The 22,245-nt window shown below is 30.3% G+C and overlaps 2 protein-coding genes across 2 annotated transcripts in view; one reads left to right on the top strand and one right to left on the bottom strand.

Moving 5' to 3' along the window:
* Positions 1-261: 261 nt before the first annotated feature.
* Pms2 (mismatch repair endonuclease PMS2) lies at positions 262-22,191 on the bottom strand. Its single transcript, XM_067050445.1, has 14 exons — positions 21,728-22,191; positions 21,487-21,646; positions 20,980-21,185; positions 18,612-18,751; positions 18,351-18,456; positions 17,539-17,730; positions 17,226-17,390; positions 14,560-14,749; positions 13,640-14,475; positions 12,913-13,061; positions 12,741-12,841; positions 12,545-12,642; positions 5,075-5,224; positions 262-375 (listed from the first exon to the last, which is right to left on the bottom strand). The coding sequence occupies exons 1-14, from the start codon at positions 21,800-21,802 to the stop codon at positions 304-306; spliced, it is 2,640 nt and encodes an 879-aa protein (XP_066906546.1). The 5' UTR covers positions 21,803-22,191; the 3' UTR covers positions 262-303.
* The window catches only part of LOC106677861 (uncharacterized), a 28,525-nt gene continuing 26,609 nt past the window's right edge, over positions 20,330-22,245 (top strand). The window contains exon 1 of the mRNA XM_067050456.1: positions 20,330-20,479. The gene's annotated coding sequence lies outside the window, so the exon portion shown is untranslated. The remainder of the gene's footprint in view (positions 20,480-22,245) is intronic.

Genomic DNA, 22,245 nt, shown 5'->3' with positions numbered 1-22,245 from the left:
TTTTTTTTTTTTTGTATTCATTAGTTGTTATCTTGTTCTTTGTTTTTAGCCCTGATGAAGACAAGAAATTCTGGCCGAAACGCGTTGACACTATTAAATAAGTCATTTCAACTTATTTGGGTTATAATTTGACCACACCCTCCTCCCTCCCCCAACCATCTTCTCCTCATATAATATTATGCAGATTGAAATGAAATCAGGAAATAAGAAGAATAAAAATAAGTTAAAAAAATAATTGTATTTATTTATACAAATGATTATTTGATATAAAAAAAGTTTTTTTTTTTATATATTCAGGTGAAATCAATCAGATTTGGAAGTGATGAGGTCTAAATTGACGAGATGCCGCATGGTCGGTCTTCCGTGGGGACAGTTCTGAATAAGAAAACCAAAGAAAATTCAATTATACTAAAAAAACAATTGTCATGCAGTGAGTATTCACTTGATACATTAAATTGTCATGCACATAACTAATGATTAAATATTATTGAGCTCATTATTATCAATCATTACAGCAATTCAATAAAAAAAATAAATAAATAAATATCGATTCTACGTTCCAAAATTGTCGTTAGAATCGATTCGAGGATTCAGTGCAAGCTCTTTTTTTGTGAGGCAAACCGTTCATTTGACATTGAACTGTCGCTCCATCTTCATTAAGGGTTCGCCGTGCTACTTATCTCCTTCCAACTCTTCTAAAATATACTACCTTTCCCGGCGAGGGAAAGTACCACTGGAAGTCAAACTTATAGCGAAAAAAAAATCGTTCACTGAACTCATTTACCATTCTTCCATTTACTTCGAATATACTATCGAAGATAAAATAAGTAGTTTCAGGTATATCATTTATATTTAACATATTTTCCGATTTACAACAAACAGAAAAAATAACATTGAATAATCAATAATATGACTAAAAAAAAGGAGGATTAACACCATCAGAATGCTTGTTTAATGGTGACATTTTGCACCACATTGTAGGCCTTTTTCAGGGTTGAAGAGTATAACAGAAAAGGATAGGAGTATACAATACATGAATATGTATATTGAACAGAAAAACTAACTTACATAAATGTACAATTTCTAAAAAAAATATCAACAACCATACACCTAGACGCTATGGACTGAGTGTAGGAAATGAACTCAAACAAAATAGAGAAATATAGACATAAACGACTCATTTAATAAATATTGAGAAGCAGGGGGAGTGACGGAGATAGTAATAAGTTGTCATTATTACTATCGCAAGCACTACCATTGTGTAAACTATGATATTTACTATCGTGGCTGCAATGTCATTTAATTAGGCTTTGTATCCGCAGCTGACAGCTAACTGCCATATGTACACAAACGACGGTGAACTGTTGCAGCTTATTGCCTCCTTTCCTACTAGTTATTTGTATATGGTAACCGTTGGTTGTTGTATTTCATCATAAATTCACCACCAAGTTGAACTGTTCGCGAGGTTAGGTCTACTGTATCTGTATAATCAGGCACTGCCATACTTTTATCACTGTTGCGACGTTACTTTGACGAAAGATATTTCTGAAGTGGAAATGAGCAAGATAACACTTTTTCGTGGGAGAAGGATTAATATTTTGCTAACGTTTTATAGTATTAATGTGGAAAGTCATGGAACATAATTTAAAAAGAGTGATTATTACTTTACGGAATATTTTCTGTAATTAATTACATCTCCTTAATTTTGGTCGAATGATAAGTATTAACTGAACTTTTTAATTAACGTTTTTATGATTAATGTTTAGGAAAATGACTACGGATTATATTGAGGGTACCAGAGACATGGAATCGGAAGACCCTAAGAGTGAAATTGATAAACTTGTATACAAAGAAATACGATGAATTAGGAAATATGAGAGGACTGTACATAAACTTAGACTTTGTAAACTGACTATTAGGAAAATAAGTTATATAAAAGTTCGTTTAATGTCACATATACACCATTCTTCAATAAACTGCAGTAAAACAGACAAATTAAAGAATATATGATTCATTATTGAAGAGCTATTGATTAAAAGTTATGTGCTTGCCTCAGTGCAAGCCGTTTTCGGCGAGAGTGTTAAGGCGTCGCCTAAGCTACCTCGCGACTGCAACGACTCCGGTTCAATTCTGGGCGGAAAGACTTTTATTTTAGGCGACCCCACGGAATAAAAACTCGATCTTCCCACTCTTGTTAGAATCAAACCGTAGGATGGCTCCCTCGTATGTCAGAAATGACCTGGAAGGGGGTAAATAAAAAAAATTTTACAGTGAGTTAAAAAATAGGATTGAAGTAAAATTACTAGAATTAGTACTTCATCAGATAGGGGTTAATTTACAATTACAAAAATTATTTTTATTGGAACTGGTTCAAATATAATGCAACAGTTGAAAAAAAAAAAATAGAGGAAGAAAGAACGAGAAGGGAGACATTAGCTGGAGGCAATATTGAAGTTTCATCCATCAGGGCACGCCTAGACTAGAAATCTAGCGCAACAAGTCCAAGTATTACCAAGGGAGTATTCTCAAACCAGACTAGTTACTCCAAGGGCTTCAGAGGAGAAAAAAAGACAAGTTATTTTACCCAATTTTTGATGACTTTAATGAAAACTATAAACGGTCAGGAGTTAAAATTGATGACTCTGCCAACCATCATAAAGGGAAATAAACGGCTGTTACAGAAGTTATTTTGTTGTAATTATTTTTTATTTGTTTTAAGAAAAAAAAATTGCACAATAATTAATCTTTGAGAATAGTTCAATTTTCATCTGGGCTGTACAATGGTTACAGCAAATGTCCTTAAAAAATAGGCATTGAATTATTTAAGCTCCAGGTCCTCAGTTCCATTTTAGTCTAGAAAGACCTTAAATTATCATTCATTTTTTATTCAATACTCAAATTGTATCTTAAGAAGAATCAATATTTGAATCTGGAAACTAATAATCCCAACGAAAATGATGTCTGATAAAAAGTATAGATACTTCAACTGAAGAAATTAAAAATGTCAAAGTTAATCAAATAAAATAGTAGACAGCGTAAATCTCACAATATAATGAAGGGTGGTAGTTTCTTATACTGAGGACAAATTGCCAAAGACTGTTACTACACTATAAGATCAGTTTTGTCAACCAATGAAAAAGTCTAACTTTGAAATTATGAGATTCCGCATTTGGTTGATTATTTTTATACAAATGTTTATTAAAAGACTATGCAAAAAAACTTAAATATCAATTTACTTTAAATGATTTGTATATATTTTCTCATGATTATCCTCCTGCAAAGTCCTGCAGAACCGTCTGGACTACGGTCAAACATAAAAGGATATTTTTCGATTCGTAATCCATTTGGTATCAACTCCCTGCCTACTGTGTTTTTGATACTTTTCTTTTTATTTTCCTTTTCCCTTTATATTCAGGATAATGTTTTTTCTAGTTTATTTTTGTCGACCCCCTTTCATATTGAAATTAGCAGTCCAACTTTTTGCCATTACTCTCTTCAGTTTGGGTAAAAGCTTTTTCAAGTCAAGCTGTAGATGAGAAACACTAGTGACAAGAATAAAAAAATTGATTCTATGGAGTAGTTTGAAGCATTTTTATCTGTACAAAAATAATAATTCTTCATGTAAGGTCAAGGCTTGCTGTTATTTTAGCATAACATTTCTTATTTCTAAATTATCATTATATAAAAACATTGTTGATGTAACATTCTTTATCATTTTTTTACAAACTAGACAATAATTCAATAATTTTATGTCAGTATACTTATATCATTTTTCTTACATATTGTTTTTCCTGGTTTCATATCTTATCTAAATATTGTAAATTCATAACTTTTTGCCAATTCATTGATAAATAATTTTATTTCTTGTTCAAGACACATTGTATTTACCAATTGTATTAAAATATATTGATTTATATCAATTGTACCAATCATTCTTATCACCCTTAAAGCATAGTTAAAACTTTAACAGCATCTATAACTTGCTAGTATTTATCAGAGTGTAAAAGCATAGAACGCAAGTTATAAACTCAAATAGTGACTTTGTTAATTTTTATTAATGTATTCTATTTTGTTTTTTAAAGTCAATATTTCTTCTGAAATGGACAGGGTATTTAATGCAGATAATGGCCCAAAGCACTCTAATAAACAAACTACAAACATTTCAATAACAAATACAGTAAATTCATATAGGATCTTCATAGCATGCCAGTAATAGAACACTGCATAAGGACCATAGCCTTATCCATTATAAAAGATCAGATGGACGAAAATAGAAGACAACTAATGAGAAATATAACCATCCTCATAGACGTAGCAAAACATGGCGACAACAAAAATATCTGACAATACATTAAAAACAAAGAATAAATGGGATAAGGGATCTCCAATCTAATGTCACTAGGAAGTAGCAACTGTCTGCATCTAATACCAAATTAAGTTGCTGTACTTCAACACATTCTCTTCTAATCATCAACCCGAAGATAAGTGTGAATTTTAAAGTAAATAGAATAAAAAATAAAGTAGTGAAATTACAACCTTCCTCACAATGTACTTGATATATCACTAGCTTCAAATTAAAATTAGCATACAAAATTAATAATGAAAAAAGAGAATTAATATAATTGGACTATTTTAACTATGAACTATTTTACGGTTCAAGAGCTTTCTAATTTACCAAATTTTGTACAAACTCTTTTTGGGGCAATTTTTTATAAAACTATTTTACCGTTCAAGAGCTTTCTAATTTACCTAATTTTCTACAAACTCATTCTTGGGCAAATTTTATAAAACTATTTCACGGTTCAAGAGCTTTCTAATTTACCTAATTTTCTACAAACTCTTTTTTGGAGCGATTTTTTATAAAAAAAATACTGTGATTATATGATAAAATGGTGATAAATGTAATGATAATATTTTATTAACACTTATGTTGCAATTTCTTTTTGATTATTTTCTCTACCAGCAATTATGATGCAGGCAGTATCAGCCTTATCTAAGTTGGAGTAATGCAGATGATGGACTGGATTGGAAAATTTATAAACATACAAAAAATATTTAATAATTAAGTTCTAACCCAGGGGTGTTGGATAGTTGACATGTTGTCCACAAGCCTCCTCATATCTTTCTCGCTAAGGGCTGTCCCTATCATGACTGACTTTCTGCAGGCACGGGAGGCGAACATAGCCCTAACCCTGGAAGGGCGGCAGTTGGCTCCTGGGCTGTCCTGCAAAATATACAATATAAGTAAATAACCACTTCATATCTAGATCTGATAAAATCATGCTTTGGTATTTGTTGCATGAAGGAACAACAACCTATGGCCATTGTTAAAATTTCTTAAAATAATAATAATATTGTCTATCGAAGAGTAAACTTCTAAATGCAATACAAACCATACAACGCAATACAAATACAAACCATTTTCTTAAAATCCTGACACTATTTTTTTGTACCACATTAAATATCCTTCTGAATTTCTAAAAAGATCTTTAGTGAGCTATTCAAATTTATTTTTTCTATCATCTACCATTAGGACATTGGTCGTTATTGCTCCAAGCCGCAGACATCATCTATATCCCAAAGTTCCCAAAATGGGTGCTGCAGTACCCTGGAGTGTCCCAACATATGCCAGAGGTGCTGCAAAGTGAATGCAACTTTTCAACTATTTTTTTTTTTATCAGTGAAAGTAATGAAAGGGATTTGATAAAACTGATACAAAGTACTAACCCAAACAATCTCAGAAAATGGCACCCTCTGAATGTCAGAAATGACCAGGAAGAAGAGATTATAATAAAATAAATAAAAAGAGGTAAATACGTTTGATAATTCGTAAGCGGGAGTAATAGATGGAATTTGATAAAATTGATAGGAGACCATCTAAGTAAAAATCCGAACTAACCCATATATATATAATTATAACCATTTATTAAAATAATGAATTAAAATCATAATTGTAGACTCTTGCTCCGAATCTACGGTCAACCAGTTAACCATACCAGATGACGTATAATGCAAACCCCACTATTTACTCAAATACAATGTAGTAAACGTAAATTCATATGTGTCAAAAAAGGTGACATCATACTGTTCCCTACTTCAAATCAATAAATTTAAAATGGGAGGGTGATAACATTTTCTTCTTTTTTTTTTTTAAATTAGGTATGCGTACAAGAAAAAAATCTTCATCACCCATAATTTAAGCCACCTTTTTTGATCCCACCATGCCCGTGGCATTTGTTACATTGCCCCAGGCTATTTACAACCTTGGATTTGACTGCAAACAGATACAGAACCGCTGTTCAATGATTTCAAAAACGTAAAACACGAGAGAAAAATTTCAATTTCGAGCGAATATAAATTTTCAGATTTTGAGAGAATAAAAAGCTTCCCATTTCTTGGTACAGAGCTTGGAGACCTTCGCAGTGAGGAAGCAAAAAAAAAAAAAAAAAAGAAAGTTGGAAAATTGCTTAATAATTATTAAATATCTAAATCAACAGCAAACCTAAAACTACAGAATACTAAATTAAAACCGTTGAAAAATAAAGTGTGAAGTCCAAAACGACCGTGGGAAAAACTATAGGATCCGCACGTATTAAAAAAAAAAAAAGGCCTGAGTTTTAATGAAATTTTGATTGTTAAAAGATTTCCCTTCAGTCATAGCTAGAAATTAAGTTAATAAACGAGCGAGACCATAAATGTTAAAATTAAGGGGAATTGGAATTATAACTAACAAGGTTTTCCACACCAACTTCATAGCATCCGAAATAGTAACTCGGACATCATCGAACTGAATTAAAATTTATTTTTTGTTTTGAGTTGTGTTAGCTTAGAGGTGACTGTAAAAAAAAAAAAAAAAAAGTAGGAGAACCTTTCCTCTCGAGTTTGATAGAGTATAAATTTACAAAGGCAACAATAAATTTATCAGGAAGAGAAATGTTGGAAGGGACCGGAGGGATTGTGTACGAACCTCTAGGGGGAGGAGGGGGGAGGGGGGTTTGTTTTGCAAATGGACATTGCCCCGGATGTGAATCATCCATTCCTCTCGTAGCTCTGTGCCATCCAGGTCTCTTCCGCTGGGCAATGGAACAGGTAGCTACAGGTTGTTCCGTCGGATTTGTCGGTAGATTTGTCATCGGGGTGAAACCACTCGGTTGGGAACCCTGTCTTACTCAAATACTCCAAAACGAATAGCCACGAAACTGGAATAATTTATGATCCGCCAAAAGCTGAGCATATTTACATCAAAGGTGCTTATAAGGATAGAATAGATTGCCACTCCATAACTTTTATCAAAGCTCTTTTAATATGCATATTAAATAGAAATCTATTTCATCCCCTTTGATCTAAAAAATAAACAAAAATGTATCGAACAGCCAAGAGCTACAACATCCAGGCTATTTATTACATATGAAATTCTTCCTACCATACATTTCGTAATTAACACAATTCTAAAACCACAGACAACATCAGGGAGAATCGTTCATTCCAAACAAACATTTTTTTAAGTATATAAAACATATTAAGTTGAATAACTTCCGAAGTAGAGAATGAAGAAGAAATTTTCAGCACCCATCTGATATCAAAAGATCTGATTCAATATTGTGGCTAGCAAAGAATAAAACAGTTTTAACTACATATTTAATTAGTAGTTTCAAAGTACAAAAGTAATTCCCTCCCAAAAATGCCTGAGGTACCACAAGTAATATGCAGTTACAAAATTGACTCATGGGTTAAAATAACAATAGTACTACAACAATAATATAATGTATGAATCAACCCTAATATTAATAAAAATAATGACATAAAGTTGGATAACAAAGGACATCATTAATAAAATTCGTGAAGATGGTCAGGGGGTTCGGTCAGCATAAAAACACAAATAAACAAAAATTATTTATTCGTGCCGACCTTTCGACTTGATTTTCAGATCTTCGTCAGGGAGTTATAAGCAGAGATTCTGGCAAAATTTATTAGTCACTATCTACGTTTAACTATCTACAGCTCATTATCAATAAAATCGTTTTATTGTGGCAGATATTGTTTGGCCTGCACTGCACAATTTGTAAATTGTAGCTGTTCACGGAAGCCCCGTAAAACATATTCAAGGGTAGCTCAAAATGCTACCGTCTAGTGGGGGCAAAGATAAGTAGCTAAGTGCCCACTGAGCCAGTGAGGACAAGTACTCCTTGAGAGAGAACAGGTAATTTCTTAATTCCGTCCTCCTCACATTTTTTCGAAATGAACTCCTCTATGTGCGTCTTGCAGTCCTTTACCGAATTAAGGTGTTTCCCGTTAAGATAGTTATGAAGAGCCCGAAATAAGTGAAATCTGTTGGGGAAAGGTCTGGTGAATAGGGTGGGTGGGGATCACATCCCAGCCAAATTCCAATAATTTCTGCCGGGTCTACAAAGACACGTGAGGACGGGCGTTATCTTGATGGAAAACTATGCCCTTGCGAATATGAGAAACAAATGATTTGAGACACTTGCATGAGATATGTTAAACGTTTTTCCAATATCCCGTGTCGTAGAGTGAGGTTTGTCTGTGACCAATGCTTGAATTTGATCATAATCAACAGTTGAAGGACGACCCGAGCCCTTTCGTCTTACAAGTCAAAATTTCCGGTTCTGAACCGAGCAAACCACTTACGGACGGTGATGCATAAAAGCACCTTAATTAATCCTTTTTTAGAATATGTAAACATTATTGACTAAATAAACATGATTTTATAAACAAAGAGAGGATTAAATTGAAAAACGCTACGAACTTATTTTACAACCCAATAAATTAAGATAGTTTGAGATCGAGCTTGATGACTTATAGATAGCGTATTATAATTCTAATATGGCTGGTTTTATTTTTGAGGACAGGTAGCGCTGGATACCTCAATGTTCTAGCGCTGCAGGGGCATCTGCACAAAACTGAGAAGTTAGAGAAGAGCCGATATTATTACCCGACTTTGGGTATGTTTTGCTTTTGCAAGTAATTTCGGGTAAAATAGCTTTAAATCATAAGTGGAGCGGTAGTTGAGAGTTAGAACGAAAAGTATTCATTAGAGATTTTGAAGTTTTGTACGATAGTAACGGACTTCGTATGTACGCTAAAAAACGATCATTTTAATCCTCCGTCACTTTTTCTATTACAAACAAGTCATTAATGTTTCTCAGTTTATATTAGAAACATAAACGTGCCTAGATCATTTAGGGACCGGGACTCCAGCATTATGAGTAATACACTCATGGTTAATTTTGAATAAAATACAATGTACTCTGTATTTCATACTCATAGAAATTCAGTTTGAAGTTGGTTTTCAAATCTTAAATTTACCAACCTTTCGGTTTTTCAAATTTAGGATAACTACTCATTTACTCTCCAATTGTAACAACGTCCCTGATTCCCTGAAAGTATGTGTCCTATTTCTTCAGGGCTATGGGTGTATAAGTTTGGTCGGAAAAATCAGGTGCATTGGTGTTAGAGCTATCTGCTGGTCGGCACCGTCAAAACATTGACAGGGTGCCAGCCACCCATTTATACTCTAAACTGAATTTGAAACTTGATTATTCAGACAATGCTAATTAAAAATCAATTTCTGTCTCTGAAACTTTTAGTATGGACAAACACCGCTATCCCAATGACTGCTGCTTAGACGTCATCAAACGTGGGAAGAAATGCAAGATATCTGCTAAGGAAAATTAGATATAAATATGGAAAAGTCCAATGACAAGAGTCAGTGAATCCTGGCATCGAGTAGAGGAGAAAAACTACAGAAGTCTTTCATTGTGTTTATGAGAATTCCTGGCGGATCGTGGAGGACCAATTGGCCCAAACTGGAGCCTGATTTATGTTCACTCTCGTTTCGTTATGTGATGCTTCTTTCTAGTCTTAAACAGAATAATAATAATAAATTCTGTCTCTCTTTCCTCCCTCTTAATCAATTTCCTAAAACCTATTATCTATTTCACTTAGCATCTACTTTAACCTTATTTTTATTTGCTTCTTTCAAAAGAAAATACAAACTTTTTTTCAGTGGGTTATTTTACAGTTGGGTTTATTTACACTGTTACTCTATTAGGGAAAACTAAATATTTATTTAGGTTTTGTCATTTTCATCAATAACTTAACATTCAACTATAATTTCTCTTCAAATAAAATCAATTCTGATTAAAATATGTTTCCCAATCTGGAAGGAGAGAGTAGAAATCTTTACTCTACTGAAAAAATCTACGGGGTGAGCCATTGATGAAAAATAGGTGTATAAAGAAAGGATTTTTTTGCATAGGTAAGTAAATTTATTTGAGGGACTTTGATGAAATTGGTACTAGACCCATTTTACACTAATACCCAACTTTTCTCCAAGGGCTCGATCCAGGTAAAGTAGGTAAATGCCCCAAAGCTAATGAATATATGGCAGCTTATTTAAACACACATAAACCCGCACTAGAAAGTCCTATTACAAATTTCAGTTCTATAGTGCTGTCCTGTGCCCCACAATAAGCCAATGTGTTTTAAACACTATGAACTTTTCACCATTTTTTTAAAGCACTAAGTAGGAAAGATTTCTCAGTGTTATCTCTCACCAGGGACCTAATGAATTGTCAGAATGAATTTTAGGGTGATCCTTGAACGTTAAGAACACTGCATTCAGTTTCTGTTTTCTGGGAAACCCCTAAAAAAATTGAAAACATTTAGAGGAAAATTACAAAATCTTAGCAGCCAGTAGAGCTAAACAAACCAGTCAAAGAGCATCTTTACATAAGCTTTACACATAGTCTCATTTTTTCAATATTTTTCGAAGGAATGCTTCAGTTTAAAATTGTTTAAAGGTAATTTTAATTTCTTTGAAGTTTAAGATAATTATTTAATATTTTTCTTTCTTGAAAAAGTTATTAATACAGTCAGTATACATATTCTCTAAAACAATTCATTAACATAAAAATAATAATCAAACATTTAGAAATGTTTTACATTACAAAACGTTTGATGGTTGTTACAACAACAATCTTATTATTTAACAATGTCTGATTTGTAAATACTCTGAGACTAACTATAGGAGTCAAACACTTCCTGTCTTTTAATTAAAAGTAGATAGGATTGTTGAAGCTATACAAGAAATTATTTACAATAAACAAAAGCTGCTCCATTAACGATTTGATAGTAAAATGTTATAATATACATAATTTAAATCAGTGGTTCATTTTCTACAAAGTTATTTTCAAAATTGTGTATGTTAGGATGTGGAATACAAGTAAAGTACAACTGATTAAAGCCATTAATGAGAAACTGACAAGAAAATCCTTTAGTAAAATATGGGTATCAATCTATTCCTGATTTTCCAAACATGACTAAGGCTGTATTGAAAATTTTTGTTTCTTTGATCTTATCAATTGGGTCCGATCAAAGGAGTTTCTTGCGAAGGTGTACACAAATGTAAGTTGGCTGGCATTTATTGCTACCAATCTTATCAGGACAGAGCCTATGAGCCAGGTTCAATGATCCATTTAAGAAACATAGAAGTGCAGAGATATAAATAAGTGAAAGTAGAAGATGAAATTTGATAAAATCAATATGGGACCAACTAGATGCCAGTCCATACAATCTTGAAATAATTTCATGAAAATTGGATTCACGGTTCGACTGATAATGCCTGAATGTAGAGTTGACTACAGAATGACACAGACACAGAAAAAAAATTTGTTTTAAAATGTGAGTGAGAATTTTCATATGATCAAAATTGAAGATAAATTTTTTTTCTGCATGAATATGAAGCTTCCTACAGTTCAGAAGAGAAATAAATATAAAGAATTTCATTATGGTGGTTCATTATTTTATTAGATTGCTTCATTTTAAATTTATAATATTAATCAAACAGTAAAACCTCATACATTTTTATATTTAATATCCAAAATTTATTTTATATATACTACATTTTAAGTCAGCCATACGTGCACAATTGGCTATTATAAAGTATTTATGCCTCAATCCCAGTCAAAATATAAAAATTATTCCTAAAAGTACAACTCATGGAAGTACATTCATCAAGGGGCTTTAGTACAAAAAGCTTTTAGGGCTGTACTAAAAGCTCATGTTTAATTATCTTGAGAAAAACTACGAAAACATCCTCTGTCACTCAACTATATTTCACCACCACCTCTTATACATACCATCAAAGGATTTTATACAGATATAAAATAAATAATATTATTGAGTTGTAGCGGTATATTCAATTTTTTTTTTTAATTATACATAAAAATATATTTTTCAAAAACATAAATTGGTTCCATCATTTCTGTTATTAAGGGTCAACTAACTAAAAAACGTCAAATATTAATAAAAATAAAAAATAACAGGAAATTTATTCTTGATTCTTTTTCAACTAAATTAACACTACAATCTCGTTTATTTGGTTTTTAATACTTATTAAGTACATATAAGTAACGTTAAAAAAAAAGTTAGTATTAATTAAACTAGATCTCAATATAATGAAGATATATTAATTTAAAAATTTTTAATAGATACATCCATAAAATTAAATAAATGAATTTACCTGAAGCATAAATATTAATTCATCAATGTCATCTTTACCAAAAACCCAATTCTTGCTCATTGGAATTGCAGTAAGACTGATTCTTTTAGTTGGGGGAGCTATAATCAAACACTTGATAAATATTTAACTAATTTATAGCATACAATATTAACATATTAATTGTAACATGATTTTTATTGAAACATCTCACATTTACCTGTCTCATCAACATGGAATTCGAATCCATTTTTATTGAAAATATTCATATTCTCCATCACCACACATTCATTTGCAGCAGTCAGTTCAAGAACCTGTGGTCTGAAAATACATAATTAAATTCATTTCATTTGATTTTTACAAATATTTCATTAATGTAAAAAGGCACTCACGAAACAAGTTTTTGATTGGATATAACTGTAGTTTGTTGTAAAGTTTCAAAATTATACTTTTCATCAGTAGCATGTTGATCAATAATAAACAAGTCCGAATCAAGTTTAGCAATAATAAATCCCAGATTGAATTGACCAATTATTTCCATCTATAAATTAATATAATATTTAATAAAATAAAATTTAATTATAAAATTAATTTTTTTAGCCATAAAACATTAAATGTAAAAAAAAAAAGTCAATATTCTTAAGTCTTTGCCTTAACTATAAATAAATAGCATAACATAAATCTTATGCTCCTATTTAGCATCTGTCTGTATCAGAAATACAATAGTCTTAGAATATCAGAAAAGAGGTCCGGAATACCTCACAAATAAAGAAGTTAAAAAGTCAAAGGCAACCAATTTATAACAATAAATTGAATTTCATTGAACTTTCCTGGAGTGAACATGATAAATGTGAAAAAAGAACAATTAATCCTCCAGGTAACATACTAAGAGCTAAGTATAAGCTGGATTCATGGGAAGAAATCATATAAATATTTTAATAGCTAATTTAATTAGAATCCAAGCCTTAAGTTTATACTATACATCACATTAGATTTTAATATATCTTGATTGTTTTAAAAATAGTATAAGAGAAAAACAATTTTTTTACAAAGCTCATCACTTTTTGTGATGACTCACTATATATAGAACAGCTCTGTTAGGTTAAGCTCACACCATACCTTTCTAAACATTTCTTTTGAAATTTCTTTACTTAGTTCCTTTTCAGCTTGTTGATTTTTAGAGGGATCAATAACAGCTCGGAAGCGTAGTGTAGGAATTGCCTCCTCATGGCTTGATTGACTTAATCTTTCACAAAATGATTTTTTTATTGAATTAAAATCATAAGTTGAAAAAACACTTTTTACTCCATGTTCCTCAAACTCATCAAATTCTATCGGAACTAAATTATCACTAGGCTTCTCATCAGTGGTTTCTGAATATCCAGAGTACTGTACTCCTTTTTGTTCTTCAATATCGACTGAGCTCGAACAGGATATAAATTTGTTTTCAATAAACTCTTTAACCAAAATTTTTGATCTTTCAGGAAAGCATTCTACTGAACTAGTGATAGTTTCTTTTATCTCACTATCCTCTTCCATGACTGACAAATCCCCATTATTAGATATTTCATCACGAACTTCCTTAAACTGCTCATCATCTGTTTTATTCATTGTTGATTCAAAGGTATTTTTTTCAATGCTCCTATTTTGAAAAATAACAGAATTATTTTCAGTTATATCAATATTTGTATTAAGAGAACCATCTAATTTTTTTCCTGAATCATTACTTTTACTTTGAAAAATATCTGAATTTTTTTCTTTAGTTTCACTATCCTTATTTTGTTTTATACTTGAATTTTCATCTGTCACAATATTTATATTTGGGAAAATGTTAGAACAATGTTCTGTACTATCATTTTCTTTTATTTCAGTTTCACTATCATCCAACTTTTCTTTTTTTTCTTTTATACAGAAACGCTCAAGAAGACTTGTATTTTTCACTTCAATTCTACTTTCTGAAAAAATTATGCAAATGAAAAACTTTGAAATTTAAACATAGGCTAGCAATGAATGAAACAATTGTCATAAACAATACATACGCTTTTTGGGAACTTTTTCATCAAAGCAATCACTTTTTCTTTTCCCGTCACTTTTGTGCCTCCAGGAATCAAATTTATTAAAATTTGGCCGACTGCCCTCACTATTTTTTAGTGATTCATTACGACAAATAGAAATATTGTTATATGAAAAGGTGGATGGAATTTTCTCAAAAAGATGTAAAATTGATGCCTAAAAACAAGATTTTCAAATCAATGATGTATGACACAAAATATATTTATAACTTATAAAAAAGAAAAAAAATTATATAAAAAAAATAGAGATAGTAAGATAATTTATAATAAAGTTTTATTGTTTTGTTTTTTCGGCCAAGACTCCCATTGAAGGGAGCCTAATTGGGCCTAACCATGGTTGGGAGTCAAGTTTTTCATTTTGTGGGACCGCCACTCAAGTCAACGCTCCAGGCCGGATTCAAACCGACAACGCTAATAGACATCGAATTGGTAAGAAAGTGGCATAACCACTGAGCTACTTGGCGACCCTACAATAAAGTTAATTCATAACATAATCATATCATACATTAAAAGATCCTAATAGCCAAAAAATATGTTTACAAATAGGCAGTCACACTAAAGCTGATGGTAAGGAAAGAAAATGAGCATCAAATTGTTAACATGATTTCCAAAACTAGCGAGTAAACATAGTAATAAAGTAAATATGATTTAGTTGGTCACGAAACTCAAGAAGAACATCCAGATTTTTTAATCTAAAAAATTCATTCTGAATCCAATTTCATCAATACATTTCCTGAATTCGGTATAGTTTTTTGCACTACTTAACTTTTTCTTCATCAGATTTGATTGCATTGCATAACAATGCAAGGAACAGGAGAGAAAAGTACCTGAGGTTCACGAGTTTGACAGCCAAAATTGCTGAAAAATCAAGTTTTGATCAAATGGATACAAGTTCTACAGCTGGTAGCATCCAACCAACAAGATGGATTAGACATTTTTTTCTATTGTATCTTTGGTAATGCATAGAGGTTTATTCAAAGGAAAAAATGGCACAAAAAACTTTATTTTTGTTTTTGTTTTTTTTAATTCAATAAAGTTTTCTAATTGGAGGACTCATATAATAATCTATATGGTATATGTATATTTATTAAAACTAAAATTCCATAAATCAATATATACAGAAATAATATGTAAAATAAATAAAAAAAGAATGTGTTCTATATGTGAAATAAAAAGTATGTGTCCATATTTTTGCAGCCAAAACTACCTACTATAGACAATTGGACTTTGTGGGTATGGAAGTTGCCTCTAGTGATATAGGAGATACAGAGTAGGAGATATGACCTCAAGCATGATCATTTTAGCCATGGCGGGCGGACTACTTCGGCTCATCCTCCAAGAGAACAAGGCAGGCGTACGTACGACCCTTTGCCGATCTATCTCCACGAGAATCCTATAATCCACTCAGTACAACAACCATAACCGGGCCCCATCAATCACCGGTGATATAAGACTTTTTTTCTTCTCTCTTTTGTTCAATTCATTTAATTTTTGTAATAGTTTTAAGTTTGCTTTGTTTTTTTTTTTTTTTTTTTTCTAGTTAGCATATTTTCTATATTTTGGTTTCCTTTATTATGTTTACTTATTTTAAAATACAATAATAACAATATTCGGCAGTTCATTTCACTGCTTTTTAGGGTTGGACTAGTGAAGGTTCCTTTTGAACCCCTACCCACAGTAACAATTAATTTATAATGACATTTCAGCAAGTATAATTGGCAATAAACCTAGATCCCCGTTCCAATAATCCACTAGCGTCAGACAACCAAGTAACAACCTTCAATAGACCCCTCACCTAACCTTATAATGCCAAACGGCAATCCAAGGTATCATTAACACCCAGATATACATATAGCATTCCTCCTATATGTATGTACCAGATATTCAATAACATCATTTAATAATAAATAAAATAAAATAAAATAAACCTAGAAATACAATATCCATTTAGAAAATTCTGCTATTTGAGAAATAGGTCCCCTGGAGAGTGGAAAACTTTTTACCATTGTATTTTACAAACATTTTCACAAAATAATCCATTTATAGAAGTTAATTTACACTTAGTTCTAGGTACAGCCTATGATTTTAAAGCTATTTCTACTAGACTATAAATAAAATACAAAAATTAAATGTAAATTTGAATTGAAAGCACTATACTACTAAGTATTCTGTTTCTGTGTTACTGGGGGGGAGGGTGGAATGGTTCCAGTGTATAATAATCAGAAGTTTTAAAGTAGTTCTAAGTAAATAAAAATAGAAAGGTTGATAATTCATATTATAATCTTAGCTTGGTAATTATTTACAATTTTAAGGTGTATAATAGGTATTAAAATACCATTAGATGTATTTTATGAATGTTTAACAAGGAAATAAATAATTTGTCTTTAAATTAAAAATGATACCTAATAATTATAGAGAACTGAAAAATATTCTTTTGTTATCATTGCATTGTTTAAAACTAAAACTTAATAGTTCAACATTTGTTAAGGAGGGCCTATAAAAACTCACAACATTGATTGATGATTGTTCTAGGAAGGAGTATGGTACTTCCATGAATCTTAGTTTAAGTTATCTGTTTAGGAAAACAATTAACCTAAACTAAAAACTGAAGCAGTGGTAATATATTTAATTACCTTAATCAAGGCCAGGAGAAGCTTCTCTTCAGTGAGGAAAACCTTCCTCTTGTCAGGTGTTACATTTATATCCACTGAACCCTTAGTCACATTTATATTTAGAAATACAAATGGATACTGATGATTATTAAATTGGTGATAAACTTCATTCACTTGCTTAGTAACCTGGGATAATATGATTAAAATATTAATAAGCTGGCTTTAAAATCACTTTAAAAAAAAAATTATAATTCTTCACAATTAAGTCTAACAGGAAATTGACAATGCCAATTTTATTAAAACTATTAATATTTAAAGAGTATAAATGTGTTACTTTTTGAGGCTCACAAGGTCGAGAATTGATAAAATAAAACTGTCTATCATTTGATCCTCTGCCAGAACCATGCGCACATGAAGAAATATATCCTTCAAGAGTAAAAGTACTAAAATCTTCTTCTGACACCTGAAGTTCAGCAAGCACTTCATCTGCTGGTAGTGTCTGTTTTATTTCCAATAAACTTGATAACTAAAAAAACAAAGAAAATTAATTATTACATTTTTGTTTTTTTTTAAATGATTGATTGTATACCATTCATAGTATGTAAACAGGAAAACTTTATCCGAAACATGAAAATGCACATCATATTGTTTTATAATGAATCAGTAATTAAGTTTCATAATGAATCAATAAATTTGATTAATAGTTTTGAATGAAATTAAAAATACAAAAAACAACCCCAGAAATTATATAAAAACAACAATTCCCCTAATTTTTAAAATATTACCACTGAACTATTTAGTATCAAATTAAATATTTTTCCAAATTCAGAATATACAGGATAAATCCAATTTAGGGGAAAAGTAAGGGACAAAATCTACACAAAATAATTAATTTTTTTTAGGAATACAATTCAACAAAAAATGCCAGCAATTTAGCAGTTAATCTGCATATAAAATGTTCATGGACTTAACAGCTGTGCCTGCTGGCACCACAATAAATACTGAAAGGTACTTAGGAGTAACGAAAAAAAAAAAAAAAAAAAAAAAAGAGATAAGTTTTGAAAATGTTTTTGAGCTTAAGAGATTCTAAAATGATTATGTTAACAGAGTTATCCAAAATGATAATTATAATGAACAGTGAATTACTTGTTTTGCTCCAAAAAGACATGATATATTTTCTTTTACTGTTTTACACCCCTGTGTTGAGAGGAATGTGGTTCTTGAGCTTTTTGTTTGATTCACACAGTTTATTCTAAAAAACAACACATTGATAAAGTAGCCATCAGTATAAACAGTTTATAGAGAATATGGGTGAAATCTTATACTAATGATACATAAATTAAAAGAACTTATTAGATGGTTTTGAAAAAAAAACATGTGCTTAAGCAGCTTAGTTGATTAACTTACTTCACACCTGTAGACACTAAGCAATAAGCTGATAAAAGTTGTGTCATTTTGTTAAATTCTCTCTTCAAATTTTTATGGAATTCTTTTTGACGAACTGGTAAAGCACTGAACAGATTAGTCAAAGTCACAGTTGTGCCAACCTTTAAAAAATAATATAAATTTTAATACAAATTAGTATGAAAATTTTAGTTCACTTCAGAAACGCCAAGTGGAAAAGATGATAAAGTCAAGAATGTTAATAAGATTAACTAAAATACTTAAAATCAGTAAGAAAATATTCAAACAGAAATGTACAAAGCTATTAAAAGACAAGTATCCAGAAAACTTAGTAAATTATTAGACAAATATTTGTAAAAGGAACAAAGAAAAAACCAAAAATTATGAAAACCTACATTAACGGAATATGATAAATATATCATCTATAAGTGTTAACCAAATTAAAAGACATGTGAGGCAATTATGGCATTCAAGAAAAAAAAAATAGATAAAAAATAATTAAACAGATAAATAAGTAAAATTTAGTCCGTAGCTGAGTAAAATTAGCATTCTGAATTTGATATCCCATATTCTGGTTATACTCAGGATTCTTTATCAGGATAGTAATTCACACTGTTTTCCTACAGACCATGCCAGTCAAGATTCTCTACTTCACAGTTGATGATAGGAAAGATTCCATACTTCACTGTTAGTTACTAGGTCTACTATGTTTTTTATCAAGATTATCTGTACTTCTTGGGATTTTAAACCACAAAACTTACCAACCTATAAGTTCAATTAAAATAATGTTGATTATATTGAGAAATCAATAAATTATCAAGATGATTTAATAAGGAATTAACAAATAAAATTGAGTAAATATCAAAGAATGCAATTACAAAAATTAATGAAATGATCAAAGTAAAGGAAAAATATATTTTTTAACAGTTTAAACAATATAGACTTATATAGTTTAAATAACACAATCTAACATAGTTACAAAAATTCTATAAAATTTCTTAAAATCCAAACATTGTTACTAAAATCTTAAAAACAAATTTTCTATAATAATCAATTTGAGGATTTATATGATCATTGATTAATTACTGATGCAGTAATAAATAAAAAGAAACTTGGGATATTGCCTCATTTTCTGTATAATATTAATGCTTTTTGTAAAATATCTTTGCATTTCAACAAAATCATTATTAAATAAAAAATCATTCTTTTTTTTTTTTTTTTAAATCATTATTATATAATCAACAATGAGTTATTTAGAAAGAAAGAAGCGAAAAAAATAAAACAAGGTTGTTTTTTACAGGTATGTTATATTTATATAAATCCAATTTCTTTAAAGAGGGTTAAGGACATAATCATCAAATTATATAATTTCTTAATTCTTTAGGCAATAATCAGGCCTTAGATAGGTATTTTCAAAACTATAACTAAATATTATGAGTTCTTAGTTTGATATCATTGTTCTTGTAATATAACATATTTTAGATATGACTCACACTTGTGAGTATGTATATAGCCTTTTAAACATCTTTAATAAACAAAAAGTTTTACTTGAAGTAGTGTGCTTTAATGTTATAGTAGATTTTTGTTGCACTTGTCTTTTAAGTTTATAAATATTGTTGTTAAAAATGAAATAAATTTACAGTAAAAAAAATACATATAATAATAAAATTAAGAAGATAAGAAAGTAATGGCTTAAATTTTTGTTTAAAATTTTATTATGATTGAATTATGAAGAATCTTGGTAAAGTTACAGCCAAACTAGTGACTTATATTGAAGTAAATAATCTTTTTCTTCCTTGCCAATGAAGGAAGAAATCTTGACTGACAAGACTTGTAGGAATACAATGTGAATCACCATTCTGATAACAGAAGTAAGTATGCTCTCCTTTTACCCATATTTTTTTTTCTGTTTTAATATTAAAACAGTAACCAGTTAAAATTGAAATAATTAACTAAATGATAAATAAGAATCTGAGAAAATAATAACTAATCAACTATAAAATATATACTGGAATTTGATATGTCAATATTGATTGACCGTGTGTATAGATGAATGGAATATGGTCCGGGTGCGGTCAAAAAGCCCTGCAACGTGGGGCGAAACGTTGACTCAATAAAATAGTATAATTATCTACTATTTGAGTTTTTTTGACCGCACCCGGAACATATTCCATCCACGTAAAATATATAATTATAATTAATTTTAATGTTTCAAAAATTATATTTAATTTTAGTGTTTTAAAAATCATATTTAATGTTAGTGTTTCTTAAAATTAAAAAAAAAAATTAATAGAAACGCTATTACGTCAGCTCAAGTGTAAGAACAATCTAGCCATTGCTGGATTCAAAAAAGTTTACAAAGGATAGTTACTTGTCGTGCATGTTGTTTTCGATCAATTATGTGACCATTTCTGTCAAAACTCAAAGCAGTACCACAATTTTCACTCTCATGTCTCGTCACTATACTCAGCTCACTCAAAGCACACAATGAACTTAGTGCTTCTCCCCGGAAACCAAAAGTTTCAACAGAAACCAAATCTGAGAAGTCTTGTAGTTTAGAGGTGTGATGTTTGAGTGCTGAAAGCAAAAACTTCATTAAATTAATATATTAACTGCCAGACGAGAGATTGATCAACATTAAATAACATATAGTTTAGAAAAAAAGTTTATGATTTATATAATTATTCATTACTATGCCTTTTTAAGTAATAATTAATAAAGTAAAATAAATTGATTCATAATTTACTTATGATCAAAGGCGAATTATTTTTCAGTTAAAATCATTTGATAAATATAAGCTATGACACCATTTGCATTAATTTTCATTAAATACTAAAAGTGAAAAAAATAATTAAAAATATTACATAAATAAGCCTACTTAGACCCTCAAAGTTGGAAGGATGAACCCCAGCACCATTATCCACAACTTCAATGATTTCACTACCATATTCTTTCAATTTAATATCGATGACAGTAGCTCCTGCATCAAGACTGTTTTCAACTAACTCTTTCACTGCAGTGGCTAAATTTAGAACAACCTGGACCACAAACACATTATTTGAGGAGGATACTAACCCAAAAAACTATGCAAAATAAAAACAATCTTACAAGAACAATACCTGGCCAGAACAGATCCTATGTACTGTAGTTTTGTCTATTGCTTTAATACTTCCACTGTTTTTCGTGTTCTCCATTAGTGTATTTACAATTTTTAATTATTAATTAAAATAAAACTCTTTAGAATTTTATTTAAAGTATAGACACTAAGATATTTTAAAAGGATTATGTAAAAAAAACAAAATAACTAATAATGTGATTAATTTTTAGTTCTTCGCTAATGGAAAACTATATTTACAGGGAATCATTGATTCATGCTTTCAAGTTTGGGGTAAATAAATTGTTATCTGATAATATACTAGTATAACCATGATTGTAGGCGGGAGCGCGGGAACCCAATTCCAAAGAAGAATGAAAAAATGAATCGATTTAACTCATGGCAAGAAAGCGAATTTCAAACGTACATTTATTTTACTAATTTCAAAGGATAAAAATAATTCTGGTTAGTAGGATGTTAAAAGAATGGGGCTCGATATCCTGGATCCTGGTTACCAGAACGGTTAGATACTGAATAGATCTT

This window comes from Halyomorpha halys, unplaced genomic scaffold, assembly GCF_000696795.3.
Source record: "Halyomorpha halys isolate HHAL.00 unplaced genomic scaffold, Hhal_1.1 Scaffold110.1, whole genome shotgun sequence".
In the NCBI taxonomy this organism is placed as follows: domain Eukaryota; kingdom Metazoa; phylum Arthropoda; class Insecta; order Hemiptera; family Pentatomidae; genus Halyomorpha; species Halyomorpha halys.
This window is presented reverse-complemented; position numbering and strand designations above follow the sequence as displayed.